The sequence below is a fragment of the Notechis scutatus genome, chromosome 6 (genome assembly GCF_049901735.1).
Source record: "Notechis scutatus isolate UNSWTSFEM ecotype Mainland chromosome 6, rNotScu1.2, whole genome shotgun sequence".
NCBI lineage: Eukaryota > Metazoa > Chordata > Lepidosauria > Squamata > Elapidae > Notechis > Notechis scutatus.
In genome coordinates this window covers 76,760,540-76,778,724 of record NC_142014.1, presented here as the reverse complement: position 1 = coordinate 76,778,724, position 18,185 = coordinate 76,760,540, and the positions used below count along the sequence as shown (strand labels likewise).

The following is an 18,185-nucleotide window of genomic DNA, read 5'->3' as shown; positions in this document are numbered from 1 at the left end:
CGGGGCCAGTCAGAGGTGGAATTCTGAACTACTCAAAATTTCTGCTACTGGTTCTCCAAACTACTCAAAATTTCCGCTACCAGTTCTCCAGAACTGGTCAGAACCTCTGTTTTGATTTGATTTTGATTCATCCTACCTAGAGACACGGTTCTGTCCATTCCTTCATTCTCATAACCCCTACAAATTCTGGACAATGGTTTTAGGAACCCAGATTCAGGCAGAAGTTCCACATCTAATCCCTGAGATCACCAGGTAGTAGAGGAAAAATGCTACTTAAAAACTCTCCATAGTACCTCTCCTTCTAAGTTGTGGTTCATCTAACCATGGTTAGTTGGACAAATCACATATGGCTGGTCTGGTCCATTCAAAAACCAATCCTGGATTTCAAACCTCGGTGAGTGAATTTCCTCATTGGGCTCAGCCAAAGACCTCTCTAAAACTTGGTTTAGAAAAAAATGGGAATCCAGCCAATCTAAACCAACTTCCTTAGTTCCTTATCTGCCCTTTTCAAGATAACGTCAATTTCCTCTGATAGAGAGCTGGCCAATACAGCTGACTCAGAATGGAAGGACACTGCATTTAGCAGCTGGAATTGTGCCTGGCTGAGCCAAAAATAGCGATTAAAGTCACCGAGCTACAAACTGGGAGACAATGACTTCTAGTCCTGCCTTAGACAGGACAGAATGTGTGTGTGGTTGTCCAATCTCTCACAACTTCTGGAGACCAGCCGTTCCACCGTCAGGAAATTTCTCCTTATTTCAAGTTTGAATTTGTCTTTCATGATGTTCCATTCATGACTTTCTGTCTTGCCCTCAGGTGCTTTGGAGAAGAATGAGTCAATCTATTCTCCAAAGTACCTGAGGGCAGGACAAGAAGCAATAAGGATGGAAACTAATCAAGGAGAGAAGCAACCCAGAACTAAGGAGAAATTTCCTTAACAGTGAGAGCAATTAACCAGTGGAACAACTTGCCTCCAGAAGTTGTGAATGCTCCAACACTGGAGGTTTTTAAGGAGAGATTGGACAGCCATTTTGTCTGAAATGCTATAGGGCCGTGATGGCGCACCTATGGCACGCGTGCCACAGGTGGCACACAGAGCCATTTGTGTGGGCAAATTTACCTCACTGCGCATGTGCGTGCCTCCCATTGATTTTCGGCCTCTTTGATGCATTTTTTGGCCTCAAGGGAAGCCTCTGCAGTCTTTGGAGTCCGAAAACCAGGCCTGTTTCATCACTTCCTATATTTCTGGAAATACCGGAAGTGACAAAACGGGCCTATTTTTTGGCACACTGCAGGTAAGGGGGGGAATCGTGCATGCATGAGCAGGGGCCATGGGGGTCCACGTGCATTGCCTTCTGGGAGCTAGCACGCGAGTGCATGTAAGGGAGCAGTTTTTGGCACAGGAGCCCAAAAAGGTTAGCCACCACTGGTATAAAGTTTCCTGCTTGAGCAAGACGTTGAAAATCTCCAAGATCCATTCCAACTCGGTTATTTGGTTATTTTTCCCTATGGCAGATGCTCAAATATAGGAAGAATGCTATCAACTCATCCCCTTGTCGTCTTCTTTATTAGATTAGATATTTGGTAGACTTTGGGCCAACCTTGGGTCTTTCAAGCTTAGGAAGAAGAAATTTGACGAAATTTCCATGGAATTCCCAGATTTAGGACTGATTTGAAGGACTTTTATTGACAACAACAACAACAACAACCTGTAGGAGAATTTAAGTTGCATTACCAGAGGGATACAATCAAGATCAAGGGAGAGACTAATACCACTCTATAAAGGCTTATTAGTAAGACCACACCTAGAGTACTGCATCCAGTTTTGGCCACCACATTATAAAAAAGATGTGGAGACTCTAGAAAAAGTACAGAGAAGAGCAACCAGGATGATGAGGGGATTGGAGTCTAAAACATACAACGAATGGTTGCAGGAACTGGGCATCATGGCTAGTCTAGTGAAGAGAAGGACCAGGGGAGACAGGATAGCAGTCTTCCAATATTTGAGGGGCTGCCACAGAGTGGAGGAAGGGGTCAAGCTGTTTTCCAAAGCACCTGAAGGCCAGACAAGGAATAATGGATGGAAATTGACCAAGGAGAGATTCAACCTGGAAATAAGGAGAGAAACTTTCTGACAGTGAGAACAATCAACCCATGGAACAGAAGTTGCCTTTGGAAGTGGTGGGAGCGTCATCACTGGAGGCTTTCAAGAAGAGACTGGACTGCCATCTGTCAGAAATGGTGTAGGGCCTCCTGCATGGGCGGGGCGGTTGGACTAGATGCCCCACAAGGTCCCTTCCAACTCTGTTAATCTGTTGATTTAAGACAGAGCTTGGGGAAGCTATGAAGAAGCCATTAAAGGAGAGAAGGAAGGAAGAAGCCATCCGACTTGGGGAAGGCTGACACAGTCTAACAGAGATCCAGCACAAGAGATAGTAGGGAATATTTTTTCTCACCAACCCTTTAAAGTGAGCTGCAGCATCCTCATCCTCCCGGATCAACCTCATCATCCCACAGTTCTCCAGGGCCACCCTCTCCAGTAAGTGGTGGTCGACGTCATTTCCAATGCCGATAGTGAAGACGCAGAACCTGTTGCGAATGGCTTCCTTGAGGTTGCTGATGATCTTGCTCGTCCGGATCTCGCCCATTGTGGGCCGGCCATCGGTCAAGAACACCAGGAGGGACGTGCTTCGCGATTCCACTTCGTTCTGCGTGATGTAATCATTGAGGATTTTTGCGCTGGTCTGAAGAGCATCGTTGATATTGGTACCTGTGATGGATACCGTGAAAATAAATGTGAGGTGAGGTAGGTTGGATCAGAGGTGGGTATTCAGCTGGTTCTGATAGGTTCTGGAGAACCGGTAGTGGAAATTTTGAGTAGTTCAGAGAACCAGCCAATCCCACTACTGACTGGCCCCACCCCCATCTATTCTATGCCTCCTGAGTCCTAGCTGATTGGCTGGGTCTTCTTTTGTTGCCCTGCACAGGAGAACAGAGCTGGAAAGCAGGTTAGTGAGGTGAGGAGGGAATGGGATTTTGCAGTAATCTTCCCCAGTCACGCCCACTAAGCCACACCCACCAAGTCATGCCACACCCACCAAGCCACGCCCACAGAACCAGTACTAAAAAAAATTGAATCCCACCACTGGGTTGGAGGTGTCCAGTTTTCATCAAGTAGTTTAGAAATGTCCAACCTTGGCAACTTTAAGACCTGTGGACTTCAGCTCCCAGAATTCCCCAACCAGTAATTCTGGGAGTTGAAGTCCACAAGTCTTAAAGTCCACAAGTCTAGATCCTTAGATAAGATTGCAAAATTGATCTTAACGGGTTGCATTTAGACATGACTGCTTGGAAAGTTTGTAGACTTCTTAGAAATACCCAAATTTACTACAACAGGAGACAAGATTCCATGCCTTGGGATTCCATGCCATACAAGACATATACAAAAAGAGGCAGATCCAGAAGATTTTCAGTGCTGTTACAACAGCACCAAATAACAACGATAGGGGCTGCTAGAAAAGCAAAAAAATAGAATCTTATATCTCAAGGAGAAGGAGAAGGAGAAGGGAGGGAGGGGAGGGGAGGGGAGGAGGGGGACGAGGAGGAGGTGGGGGAGAAGGAGGAGGAGCAGGAGAAGAAGAAGAGCAGGAGGAGGAGGAGGAGGAGGAGGAGGAGGTTGGGGAGAAGAAGGAGGAGCAGGAGAAGAAGAGGAGGAGGAGGAGGAGGAGGAGGAGGAGGAGGAGGAGGAGGAGGAGGAGGAGGAGGAGGAAAGGAGGAGAGGAGGGGAGAAGGAGCGGGGGAAGGAGGAAGAGGAGGAGGAGGAGTGGCAGCTCTCCCAAATGAGCTCTCCAGCTCAGAAAAGTTGGGTAATTTCTTGCCAAACTGGGAGATGATGGGTTCTAGTCCCACTTTAGGCATGTAAGCCAGCTGGGTAACTTTGAGCCAATTAATAGGAGGCACTGAGTTCCACTCCTGCCTTAGGCATGAAAATCTGCTGGATGACTTTGGGCCAATGCTAGGAGACTGATGGTTCTAGTCCCACTTTAGGCATAAAAGCCAGCTGGGTGACTTTGGGCCAATCACCAGGGGAAAGTGAGTTCTAGTTCCACCTTAGGCATGAAAGCCAGTTGGGTTTCTGTCTTGGCCCAACTCATCTCATAGAGCTGTTATTGCAGGGAAAATAGGCAAAAGAAAGAGTATTAGGTATGTTCACCACCTTATGTTCTTTCTAAAAATAGGGAAGGTGAGATATAATCAATCAATCAATCAACCAGCAATAAGATTACCTTCATTAGGTGGTACGAGATGGATGTGGAAGATTGCATCTCGTATATTTTCAGGAGTAACAGGCACCAACTGCTCTTCCTTCCAGACCTTGATTTCATTGGAGAAGCCAATAATGTTGAAATGATCTCCGGGCCGGAGGTCATGGAGGATGGTGAACAAGGCCTCTCTGGTCTGGAATGAAATGGAGGGAAGTGTTAGGAATCTGTCCACCAATTAGTTGGGTTGGCAATATATAAACCAACAATGTATGTTTGCAGCTTTAAGACAAAATCACTGTATTGATTTATACCATATTCCGATTGGTTGATTATATTGCAAATTACCATAAGAGGGAGCTAGAGATCGTAGCTTGCTCTCTCTGACATTCTGTCTCTCTGACATTCTGTTGTTATCTAAGGTTCTCTGTTGTATTTATGCTGTGCTTATACTTTGATATTTTTGTTTACTGTAAATGACAAAGGCAACTGGTAAGAAGACTTTGTAATTGGATATTCTTTGGACTGTAAAACGTATATGACCTGGACCATTTATTGGACTGTGCTATTTTTTAAAGTGAACTTTAACTCAATTTAGTGTATCTGTGTGTGGCCGAATAATTATTCATAACTACTCTCATAAACGTTTCCATGTGCATATCCTTGTTACTCAAGGGTTATTCTGTACATATCATAACAGGAAGCCAGTCAAGGGAGCATTGGTGTGGTTTATACAGTGGGCTGGTTAATCCCTGTGACACCATGGATTTATGACCATCCAAGGACAAGCTACCACCAATCAAACACATGACATGGGTTGTATGTGCTTTCTTATAGGTGCACGACAGTGGACTGCAGCAGAGGTGGTATTCAGTAGGTTCTGACCAGATCTGGAGAACCGGTAGCGGAAATTTTGAGTAGTTCGGAGAACCGGCAAATCTCATCTCTGACTGGCCCCGCCCTATCTCTTCTCTGCCTCCCAAGTCCCAGCTGATCGGCTGGGTCTTCTTTGGTTGCCCTGCACAGGAGAACGGAGCTGGAAAGCAGGTTAGTGGGGTGGGGAGGGAAATGGAGATTTTACAGTATCCTTCCCCTGCCATGCCCACCAAGCCACGCCCACTAAGCCATTCCCCTGCAACACCCACAGAACCAGTAGTAAAAAAAAAATTGAATCCCACCACGGACTGCAGCCCAAAACAAACAAGGGGCATCCCATCATATGCAAAAGTAAATTGAGCCAAACAATTTATCCTTTGCAAAAAGATCTACGCATCTACATAGCATAGCGGAAAGTCAAGTAATCTTCAGAGAGTATGTAGGATCAGGAATGAGGAACCTTGGTCCTCCGGATGTCGCTGAGTTCGGTGGGCTTGGTTTCACCATTTGAAGGAATGAAACAAGGGTCTCAAACGGCAGTGTCAATGCTAAAGCTAGCCTGACAGAGGCCATCTTGGAGGCTTCAGTGTTGCCACAATGATGCTGAGGAATAGGAAGGGGGGAATAGAGATTGCTGGGGTTTTGTAGCCAAAACAAAATAGTTTCCCCCCTGAGAACCAAGGACATTTTCACAGGTGGCTGGAAAGAGGAGTGAAGTTTCCAAGCAACCGGACAGCCCCTTGATTGGACCATGTGGCTGATTGTTTGGGAAAGGGGGAAAAGCTTTTACTTTTAATTAGGTGAAAACCACAGGAACCTTTAGAGTCGGTTTTCAACAGCCTGTTCCGATATGATATGTCCAATAAACCTGCTCTTTTCAGGAACCCGTTTCAACCTATTACTTGAAACCCTGACAGGCAGATGCTAAGAGCAGTAAGGATAGCTTTCTGGTTGCTTCTTCTAAACCAGGACTGCCAAACTCGTCGCCCGCAGGCCGGATGCATCCTGAGCTAGCCAAGCCCATGGCCAGTTTAGCAAAGGGGGGAAAAAGTCATGATACATCACCTGATGATGCCGTGGCAATGCGAGTTTGACACCCCTGTTCTAAACCAGAGTTTCTCAACCTGAAAATGGGTGGACTTCAACTCCTAGAATTCCTCAGCCAGCCATGATTCTAAACCATCAGGGGATGCCCCTTCTTGGAAGACATAACCATTGTCTTACATTGCCTCAGTGACCTTACACTTCCATGAACCCAAGGTAACGTGACTAATAATCTCAAATTATTACGAGACGTGGTGGCGCATTAGTTAGAATTCAGTATTGCAGGCTAATTCTGCCAGCTGCCAGGAGTTCGATCCCGACCGGCTCAAGGTTGAACTCAGCCTTCTATCCTTCTGAGGTGGGTAAAATGAGGGCCCAGATTGTTGAGGGCAATAGGCTGACTCTGTAAACTGCTTAGAGAGGGCTGTGAAGCACTATTATGGGAATTCTTTTCCAATGTCTGCAGGTCTACAGAGCCCCCTGTTCTGTAAGGAAACGGGGACATTCATACTGCGAGGGAGCCACCATCAATTTTATATTTTATGGATTTACCAGTGATTTTCAGATTCAGACCATGATTAAAGAATCTAAAATTCAGTCTGACATTCAGGCTAACATCCTATCTGCAGTTCATCTATCTTTACAGAACCTGGTCACCAAACCTCTATTTCACTCCCATCAGGCTGGTTGTCAGTTGTCACAGGTGCTACATAGGCCTCTCACTAACTTCCTGCCTTCCCACCCTATTGGACTCCAACCCCCATCATTCCCTAGGACATGGGCTGGGGACAATGGAAGGTGTAGTACGAGCCATCAACGTGGGATCATATGGCTTGTCTTTTCTCATCTACACTTCAGCAATGTTGGACAGAGTGCCTCCCAATCAGGAGGCTGTGAGTTTGATCCTAGGTGGAGACAGATATTTCCCACTCTGGGCACGATGAGAATATAATTCCACTCTGGGCACGCTGAATATAATTCCACATCGGTGACAGGAAGGGCATCCGGCCAGTAAAACACTCAGCTCCATTCAGTTGCCCAGACTCCACCCTGCAGCGGATAATGGGCTCATTAAAAGAAGACGATGACTTCAGCAATGTTGGACAAAAGAGCTCCACAAGGGAATGAAGCTAATTCTTGATTCTTCCTTTCTGCTGTCAGGAGAAGAATGTTTTTTTTTTTAAATGTAATTGAAAGGGAAAGTACCATGCGGAATCTGACCTAAAAGGTATATATGTTATGTAGTTGCTAGGAGAGTATTATTATTAATTTTTCAGGCGACAATTAAAAGTTAAATGATTATCGGGATTTAAAGGGGAGTTAATTAAAGGATATATAAGCTTCAGGGGTGGCACACTTACATGAGTAATTGTGGGGGGGAATTTTTTTTTTTTTTTTGAAATGTTTGAATTAGAATTTGTGAAACGATGAAATAAGAATATGCGATGAAATTGCAAACCTGACAGATAAAAGTATAAAATGAATATGAAGATATGAGAGTTATTGAAAGTTTAAGTTGGAGGAAAGTATTTGAAAAAATAATAATAATAGAAAGTATGTAAAGTATTGGTAAGATAAGAAATTAAATGTGAAAGATGAGTTTGTAATCATAGTCATGCTTGCATGAAATGTGAAAACCTGGAATCAAGCTGTTCACTAAAAAGATACGTTTTTCAAATGTGGAAAGCTGAAATAAAATTTTATTAAAAAAAAGAAGACCAAAAAAAAAATTTTTTTGTATCACAAGGATAAATTTGGAGAAGATTGCAGAGATTTTGTTTCCTTGTAATCGTGCATGGAAGTTAGGAACATCATGATTAAACACATTATCCACCGTAGTGGAATTCAGAGTCAGTTTTCCAGCTGGTGGCCTTGCTATCACATCCGAAAGCTATTAAGGCCAAGGTTTTATTTATACATTTTTTTTAGTTCTGGTACAGATGAGATAAAGGGGAATACCCACCCCTTGACCCCAGACCCAGGCCTTTGAATTAAAATTCATACTTGTGGCAGTTAGGTGGCCTTGAATTATTTGTTGTTTCCAATCTCATAGTCCCTTTTGTTAAAGAGGGAACAGCTGCGATATTTTCCATTATCTCTAAGCCAAAAACTTCAGGGTCTCTGGCCAAACTTGGTTTTTGAATGGCTTGGCAGGATTTATGCTCCACAAAAGTGAAAAGAACAAGAGGAAGGGAGAAACGCAAGCTAATGTTATCTTTAATGGAAAGGCAAGCAAATTGATTATTATTATTTTTTACTCAATGGATTCAACTATTGGTAGTGAAACGACTTACAGCCGCAATTGAGGCCAAAATGTTTATTGCTAAGGGAGGCAGTTGTTAAGTGAGTTTTGCTCCATTTTATGACCTTTCTTGCCGCTGTTGTTAAAGGAATCACTGCAGTCAGTGGTGGATTTAAAAAAATTTCCTACCAATTTGGAGAGCTTGCTTGTTTTTTAGCTCAGCTGAGGCACGGCAATCCACTCTCCACGCAAATCGGCTGAGATAATAACAAAACAGAATATAGGAGAGGTAAGGAGAGGGGCAGGTGCGCGGGCCCAGCCAGAGGTGGTATTTGCCGGTTCTCCAAACCAGTCAAAACTTTTGCTACCGGTCCATCAGAACCGGTCCGAACCGGCTGAATACCACCCCTGACTGCAGTTGTTAAGTAATTAACACAGTTGTTCGGTGAATCTGGCTTCCCCGTTGACATCGGCTTGTCAGAAGTTTGCAAAATATGATCACATGAACCCGGGATATTGCAACTGTCATAAATTCATGCCAGTTGCCAAGCATTTGAATTTTGATCACATCATCGTGGGGATAAACGCGAAAAGTGGTAACTTTAATCCGTGCTGTTGTAACTTTGAAGAGTCACTAAATGAACTGATGTAAGTCAAGGACTATCTGGATGTCCTAGATCCGTGATGGCGAACCTTTTCCACGTTGCGTGCCAAAAGTGTGCTCGCATGCGCTCGCATGCGCTCATGCACCTGTACCCGTGATGCAATGCGAGCACGACTCCCCACACCCCCTGCGCATGTGTGGATGACCCCCCCGTACTGCATGCCTCTGCGCATGTACGCGCATCTCACACACACGCATCTCCCCCAACGCATGCGCTGCAGAGACCCAACAATCAGCTGATGGAGGGAGCATGCGCATGTGTAGAGGGGCTCTTCTGGGTGACCTCTCACGTGCCAGCAGAAGTGGCTCTGCATGCCACTTCTGGCACGCATGCCATAGGTTCGCCATCACGGTCCTAGATTCTGAAAAATCTCTCCCTTGTGTTACAATCAAATATTACAATTATTTTGGGCGATTTGATTTAAATGGAGGCTGTAGACATCATTCCAGTTCTTCCATCATTGGAATTCACCATCAATCTCAGTTTCAAAAGGCAGTTTTCCTGAATAAAAACCTTCTTCACACCTCTTCTTCTCGTCTAGTCCCCCCCTTTTTTTCCTCCTTTAATCACTCTTTTCTCAAACTGCCATTTAACTTCCCCTTGTTGATGATCGAAACTCTGTCAAGGATCTTGGAGTACTCATCTCTAATGACCTAAGTGCTAGAGCCCACTGTAACTACATAGCCAAAAAGGCGTTAAGAGCTGTTAACCTAATCTTACGTAGCTTTTTCTCTGGTAATATTACACTAATAACATTTAACAGCATACAAAACATTTGCTAGACCAATACCTGAATACAGCTCATCAGTCTGGAACCCACATTACATATCGGATATTAACACAGTTGAGAAAGTCCAGAAATATTTCACAAGAAGAGTTCTCCACTCCTCTACTCGTTGCAGAATACTTATGCCACCAAACTCGAAATTCTAGACCTAGAAAACCTAGAACTATGCTGCCTTCGGTCCGATCTAAGTATATTATATAAAATCATACATTGCAATATCCTACTTGTCAATGAATACTTCAGCTTCAACCATAACAACACAAGAGCACACAATAGATACAAACTCAAGGTTAACCGCACCAAACTTGATTGCAGGAAATACGACTTCAGCAACAAGAGTGGTCAATGTCTGGAATACTCTACCTGACTCTGTGGTTTCTTCCCCAAACCCCAAAAACTTTAACCTTAGACTGTCTACTATTGACCTCACCCCTTTCCTAAGAGGTCTGTAGGGGGTGTGCATAAGCGCACCAACGTGCCTACCGTCCCTATCCTATTGTTTCTTTTATTTTTCTTATATGTATCCATATAACTATGTTTTTACTTGTACCTATTATCTTGTAAGCAATTGTCAAACCAAAGAAAGAAAGAAAGAAAGAAAGAAAGAAAGAAAGAAAGAAAGAAAGAAAGAAAGAAAGAAAGAAAGAAAGAAAGAAAGAAACCTTGGTCTCCCTCCCTTCTTGCAAATCTCCTGAACTTTGGAACCAAACCCTTCCCACCTGCCACAGGTCTTGGCCTGCTCATTCCAAAAAGTTGAGATCACGATGCTGAGACAGACGGAAAGGGCACTGACATTTCCATCTCACAATCCCTCACTTGTTACCCAGTGCGGGTTGAATGTAAGCCCAACCCTTTCCAGCAGAAGACAAGGCTCAACTGTTCAAGCGCTGACCCAGAGCAGGCTTCCTACGAACTTGTAGGCTGGCAACAATGATCTCATTCTGGGGTGGTTCCAGGTTCACCCCTTTGCCATTTCCACTGCGCGCCAAGTCAGTCCTTTGCTTGGGATGTTAAATAACTCTGACCTAACTTCTGCAGACGGAAAACCCGTTGAAGGAAGTCCATAAGCGTTTGCGTGGATGTGTTTTGGGGCAGGCCTTCCTCCAAAGTCAAGGATCAGCATTGTAGTGGACTTGCAATGGTGCAAAAAAGTTTTGGAGACTGATACAGACTTGGGTGGAACAAATTGTGGGAGAGTGTGTTCCATTTAAGCAGAATTTTTTCTCTCCTAGGAATAATACCAGAAGGATATAAGAAAGATGTAATTTATCTAATAATACATGTGTTGACGGCGGCTTGAATAATATATGCGCAATACTGGAAGAAGGAAAGAACACCGCCAGAAATAGAGATAATAAGGAAAATTATGGCCCGTGCTGAATCACAAGTTAACTCTAGAATTTAAAAATAAGGGGGAATCTGAGTACTATGAAATGTGGAATAAATTTTATCATTGGTTGGATAGAAAAAGGCAAGGTAGAACTATAAGTAGCTATGATGATTAGAATAATTAGTAAACAATGTATTAAACAAGAAGATTGTAAATGGTGAAGTAAAATTTATATGTGTATAACAATTGTGATGCTAGAACGGTTGCAACATGCTGTATTCTTATAATAAAAATAAATAAATGTAAAAAGGGATCAGCATTGTTGGGCACCTGCCAAGATCTGTCTTGCCAGCCCCCAGATCTCCAGAGAGACCTTAGTTTTGCACTGACCCAGTTTTGGGAGCCGAACTCCACTCATCTTCAAAACACTGGTCTAAAGTGAGGAAAAAACTAGACAAAAACAGGTCGCCCCAACTTAAAATCCCAGATATAGCAACCAGAATCTCACCATCTTTAAACCGTGGATCAGGAATACCTTGAGCATTGAGCAATGAAGTTCCTCACCTGCTTCATTTTGGTGCCCACCATGGATGCGCTTCTGTCGAGGACGAAGACGATGTTTTTTGGCAGGGGAGGGAGATCTTTGGGGGCAAAATAGTGCACGAAGTAGCCATCCAAAACCTGGTGAGAATAACAAGAGAAGGAGAGATGCCTATGGAGCTCCTCCATCAAAACGACCACTTTGGGAGGGGCACCTCTAGAGTGGGTTTTCCCACACCCACCAAAAAGCAACGGCGAGAATGCTGGCCTGGAGTTCATCCCCAAGAAAGCCAGAAATGAGACAAAGGACTTTCCCCAGTGTACCTGCACTTCCCCAACACTCAGTTCTCTGTTGACATCATATCGGATGATAAAATCTCCCAGAACGCCATTCCTCGCAATCTTGGCTTGCTGGACCAGGTTGGGACTGAAGGTTATTTTAGCCAAGGTCTTTGTCTGGCCAACCACGGTTGAAGGGGGTGGAGTGGGGTGATCTGCTGAGGAAGCATAGCATTTTATTTTTATTATGATTGGTATGGTATGGTATGGTATATTTATTCTGTTATATTATATTATATTACATTATATTATTATATTTATTATATTATATTATATTTATTATATTATTATATTATATTATATTATATTATATTATATTATATTATATTATATTATATTATATTATATTATATTATATTATATTATATTATATTATATTATATTATATTATATTATATTATATTATATTATATTATATTATTATATTATATTATATTATTATATTTATTATGTTATATTTATTATATTATATTCATTCATTATTTTTATATTATCTGTATAATATATTACATTTATTATATTATATTTATGTTATATTATATTATATTTATTATATTACATTACATTACATTGTATCTATTATATTATAGTATTATATTAATTATATTATAGCACTTTATTTTATTAGCTTAGCCTAGCTTAGTTTATTAGTTTAGTTTAGTTTATTATTTATTTTAGTTTATTTATTATTTTATTTATTATTTTAGTTTAGTTTTTTATTTTATTATTTTAGTTGATTTTATTATTTTAGTTTAGCTTTTGTTTTATTAATTTTATTTTTTTATTATTTCAGTTCTTTATTTGAATTTGTAACCTTCCAAGATTCATATTGAGTTTGTTTTGACTCTGACAGCAGCCTTCCTGCCTATCATTCCAGATAACAAACGAGGAAAATGAGACTTTGAACTTCTAGATGGGTGGACTTCAACTCCCAGAATTCCCCAGTCAGCAAAGCTTTGTAATGTCTGGGGAATTTTGGGAGTTGAAGTCCGCATAACTGAAAGTTGCTGAAGTTGAGAAACATTGATTTCAATCAAAATATGGTGTTTCCTGAGCAAAAGATATCATGCTCCATCCTGTACTACAGAACTAACCACATGAAAAGGAAGAATTAAAATAAGCAGACAGGACAATCCAGATGGGCAGTGTAGAAAGTTAATACCCATCACTCTCCTAGAAGAATGAAATATTTTGAGAAATATTAAAAGAGGCAGAATATTATAATTCCCTAAAGGAAAAACTTGCTCTTGGAAAGCAACTCACACCTTTCTTAATAGACCCAGCAGCACTGGGCCAGCCTATCTACAAGACAAAAGACCTTCAGCTCCAGGGTGATGGGATTAAGACATGACCCCTCAGGACATAATAGGATTAACCCACTACCATCTAGCAGCAGAGCTCACCATAGGGCACAACAAGCCCTTTCATTGCATCACCCAGCAAGCTTCAACCAAGCCTGGGACTCAGACAGCCTACAAAGTTAGCAGTGACCCCTAAGCAACCAATAGAATACATGCTCTTGTCCCAGGAACAGGAAGCTCAAGTTCAAAGCCCAAGAGCGGGTATCAAAACCCCTCACTCTCAGACACATGTGGGTCAGCTGCCCAGGACCTCAAACCCATGTGGTCCTATCCATCAATAAACCCTCTTTCCAACCAGCCTCCATGTTTCCAGTGTCTTTCTCCCCGCTTGGAACTGAGCCAGGTGGATATTTCTTCCAACAACGGGAGATTTGTACTCTCAGACTTGCAAGATCCTGTTAATAAGCTATAACAAACTCATTCTGGTCGTGTTTTCCTATCTGGTCTGCCTGGCTCTCATTTTATCCGCTCACCTTCGGTGGTCCCTGGTCCCTTGCCCTTGTTATTCTGGAGCGGCAGAACTTCCAAAGAGTTAATTCCCGAATTCTCGAGGATGTTCACTTCCACACGTAACTTGCCCACCAGCTGCTGAGGTCGGATGCTGACCGTGTAGTGATACTTCCCTAACCGTCTCCGTAGGAGCTCCTCATAATGCAAGATGAAGGTGGCTTCCACCTTCCGGGGAATTAATCCAGAGGCTTTGAATGTCTCCATTTGGCTTTCTCTGCCGGAAGAATAGAAAGGTTGTTTAGGGATACATCTTTTTTTTTTCCCATTAACATTTTAATTGAATTATAAAGTACTAAATGGATAACCATGATTCGCTACAAAACTGTGTGATGTGGCTTAGTTTTGGGGGAGGAAAATAAGGGAGGGGGGAAAAATTCTGCCTCTGCCTACCAGCATCCATTGGTATGAGAGAGAGTTGAGGGCTGTTTGGAAACTGAAGCAGTATTTGCTGTGAGAGCAAGAAGGAGACAGCAAGGAGCCTGGGCATGGCTTAGCTCAACTGTTCTGTACTAAAGCTCTGGGTGCTGTGAAACTAAAACGGAAACGGAAACTCCTCTGCTTGTGTTTTGCATCTGGAAGAGATTTCTTTTCAGGTGGGGAGGGGGAGTAGAACTCCTTAGCATCAGAGCGTGTTAATAATAATGTATGAAATTCTAATGCTCTGATGGTCATTTCGAAAAATCCTTTCTTAGTGAGCACCTAGGAGTCAAGAGAAACATACGTGCCAAGTTTCAAGTTTGCGGGCTTTACGGTTCTGGAGATTTTGTGATGATGCGTGAGTGGTATTTCACTTTTATATATAGAGATTAATTATAAAATACAAAACATAAAGTAAATAGAAAAGCAGTAAGGGAGGAAGGGGAAAGAGAAGTGAGGAAAGATAAGAAAGAAAGAGAAAAAAGAAAAGATACATCTTTCCATACTGGTAGTTCTTGAACTTACAATAGTTTATTTAGTGACCATTCAGAGTTACAACGGCGATGGAAAAAGTTACTTATATGGCCATTTTTCACACTTCAGCATCCCTGTGGTGATGTGATCAAAATTTGGATGCTTTCAAAGCAATTTTCCTCTCTTATGTGATTCTAACGATTAGATAACAGAGGCAGGAGCCCCCAGTGGCTTAATGGAAGGAGGAAGGAAATTAGGGAGGGCCTTCCATCATGGATCAAGCAGTTAAAAATGGGAAAATTGTAATTAAAATTAATTCATCTAATTATGCTTCCTGTCTGGTAGGGCTGACACTGTCTGAGTCCAACCATGCAGGGTTTTTTTTTTTAAATTATATTCTTCCAAGATGCTGATAGAAGAGACTATTTATAGTTCAGAGTTGGCAGTCTCTGAGCTTGGTGGTTTTCTCTGCAGGCAATTCATTATCCAAGTAGGACTCCTTAATACTGATGATGTTACTTAGTTTGGCAATGAAATGTCTGCAAGAAACCAGCCAAGCTCAGAGAGCACCAAGGACCTTCCAGAATGCCGTTATTCAATTTTCCAGATCACAATTCTGGAATTCCTTGGTGATCGCCTTCCTTGGTGTCTGTCCACCACACACTAAGGGATTATCAATATGCTTCTGGGGACAATTCAAGCGGTTGGTTCCTTTTTTTATATATAAAAGGAAGATCTGATTTTCAAAGAGACAATGCATGGACTACTGAAACTCTACTTCGCTGCAATAAGATATAATAGCAGAAACTTGAAAACCAGGCAGAGTTTCCTTAACTTCCCCTTATACCAAATAGACTCAAGGCAGGGTGACTTTGATCTTGGTTCTCACTCCTTCTTCCTTCCCAGAACAAGTTGTCCTTTGCTTAATAATTCTTGCAATCCTTCATCACGGTTGCTGTATCTCCATACTCCCCAAATCCAGACGATCTCCATATTCCCCAAATTAAAATGAGGCAGTCCTTACCTGTCATCTGGGGGTCTTGAGTATGTTTCTTGATCTGCACGCAACCAGTCTTTACCAATAACCTCCCCATAATAAACCTTGCCACCGATAATCCTGGAATCAAGAAAGAAGAGAGGATATGCATGAAAAAAATAATAATAGAAAGGCAGGGACTGATAAATCAACCTGTTGATTCTGGTTTCTTCCCATTTTTCACTTATTCAGCCTTAGACCGCTTCCTTCCTACTTCTGGATTAGATTACATTTCACTCAGAGGTGGGTAGTCAGCAGGTTCTGACCAGTCCTGGAGAATCAGTAGCGGAAATTTTGAGTAGTTCGGAGAACCGGCAAATGTCACCTCTGACTGGCCCCGCCCCCATCTCTTCTCCGCCTCCCATTGAGTCCCAGCTGATTGGCTGGGTCTTCTTTGGTTGCCCTGCACAGGAGAACGGAGCTGGAAATCAGGTTAGTCGGGTGGGAAGGGAATGGGGATTTTGCAGCATCCTTCCCCTGCCATGCCCACCAAGCCACCCCCACCAAGCCACACCACCCCCACCAAGCCATGCCCACATAACTGGCAGTAAAAAAAATTGAATCCCACCACTGATTTCACTAAAAAAAAGAGGACTCAGCAAAAATCCCATACTGGTTTCAGCACCTTTAACATTTAACGATTTCCCTATGAATTTCACCTTAATCCATGATTTACACTTACACATTTTGTAATAAGAGATCTCTTATTGTTAGCCCTGTTGAGGTAGTAAGTCCACACAAGAAACACACCATGAATGCAGGTAGTCCTCCACTTACAACCACAATTGATGCCCAAAGTTTCTGTTGCTAAGCAAGACGGCTAAGTGAGCTTTGTCCTGTTTTACAACTTTTCTTGTCACCGTTGTGAAGTGCATCGCTGCACTTGTCAAGTTAGTAACAACGGTTCGTTAAGTGAATCCGGCTTCCCCTGTTGACTTCGCTTGTCGGAAGGTCTCAAAAGGGGGGCGGGGGGGGTTGCAGGACACTGCAACCGTCATAAATATGAATCAGTTGCCAAGTGCCTCAATTTTGATCATGTGACCACGGGGATGCTGTAAATGGTTGTAAATGGGAAAAATGATCATAAGTAATTTTTTTCAATGCCACTGTAACGGTCACAACATGAACTGTTGTACGTCGAGGACTATCTGTGCTATCTATTGTAAGGTTACATGAATAAAGGTAAAGGTTCCCCTCGCACATACCTGTTAGTCGTTCCTGCCTCTAGGGGGCACTCATCTCTGTTAGAAAGCCGAAGAGCCAGCGCTGTCCGAAGATGTCTCCGTGGTCATGTGGCCAGCATGACTAAATGCCAGAAGGCACACAGAATGTTGTTCCCTTCCCACCAAAGGGGTCCCTATTTTTCTACTTGCATTTTTTATGTGCTTTCGAACTGTTGGGTTGGCAGAAGCTGGGACAAGTAACAGGAGCTCACTCCATTATGCGTCGCTAGGGATTCGAACCGCCGAACTGCCAATCTTTCTGATCAACAAGCTCAGCATCTTAGCCACTGAGCCACCACGTTCCCCTTAAGGTTACATTAATAGAGTCTTGCAAATCTAAAAATTTCTCTTCCCCCCTCCCTTTTTCTTCCCCAGAAAAAATAGGGAGGGTGCCTTCTGAAACGCTGAGATACTTTTTATATCCTCCTTGTGCAGCCTGCGATTCTCCCTCCCGTCTCCCAAGGCCATTCTCACAGACCATCACATTTATTTTATGACACAACGCTCACCTACATGGTAAAATTGGAGACGAAGGCCGTGATGGGTATTTGCATCTCAAAGACACCTTCTCGAGCCTCCGAGCCGGTGTTCACCAAAGTGCAGGAGACTGTGGTAAATGCGTATCGAGAAATTATTGTGGCTTTCACTGAGAATTCGGACATGCGGGGACGGGTTTCCTGTTGGGACACACAGCAATAGTTTCACAAAGGCAGGATAATCTCGTGTCAGCCACTCCAGGGAGACACAAAACATGGTCAGATAAGCTAATTCTACTTTATTGTAAGGCTGCATTTAATAGAATCTTGCAAGTCTGTTATAGGTAGTGTCCAAATTAATTCCATTCCTAACTCTGTTTTTTAACTTGAACTGATATGTAGGCTTGTATTTACAAAGAGTTTGCCTGTTATTAAAAATGGCAGGTGGTGTTTTCCTTCCTTAAGTTGTGAATCACTGAAGATGTTTCCATTAGTTATTTTTTTGTCCTGCCCTCAGGTGCATTGGGGAATCGGTTGAACCCCTCTGTGACTGCCACTCCAATATTGGAAGACTGCTATCATGTCACCCCTAATCAACCTGCA

General features: G+C 42.7%; 1 protein-coding gene across 1 annotated transcript in view; it reads right to left on the bottom strand.

Annotated features, from left to right (window-relative positions):
• ITIH5 (inter-alpha-trypsin inhibitor heavy chain 5) overlaps positions 1-18,185 on the bottom strand; it is a 41,306-nt gene that overhangs the window by 5,302 nt on the left and 17,819 nt on the right. The window contains exons 3-9 of the mRNA XM_087968890.1: positions 17,620-17,783; positions 15,872-15,964; positions 13,920-14,170; positions 12,071-12,240; positions 11,771-11,887; positions 4,287-4,458; positions 2,461-2,770 (exon numbers count right to left, since the gene is read on the bottom strand). Of these exons, the coding sequence (XP_087825016.1) occupies positions 2,461-2,770; positions 4,287-4,458; positions 11,771-11,887; positions 12,071-12,240; positions 13,920-14,170; positions 15,872-15,964; positions 17,620-17,783 (1,277 nt within the window). The remainder of the gene's footprint in view (positions 1-2,460; positions 2,771-4,286; positions 4,459-11,770; positions 11,888-12,070; positions 12,241-13,919; positions 14,171-15,871; positions 15,965-17,619; positions 17,784-18,185) is intronic.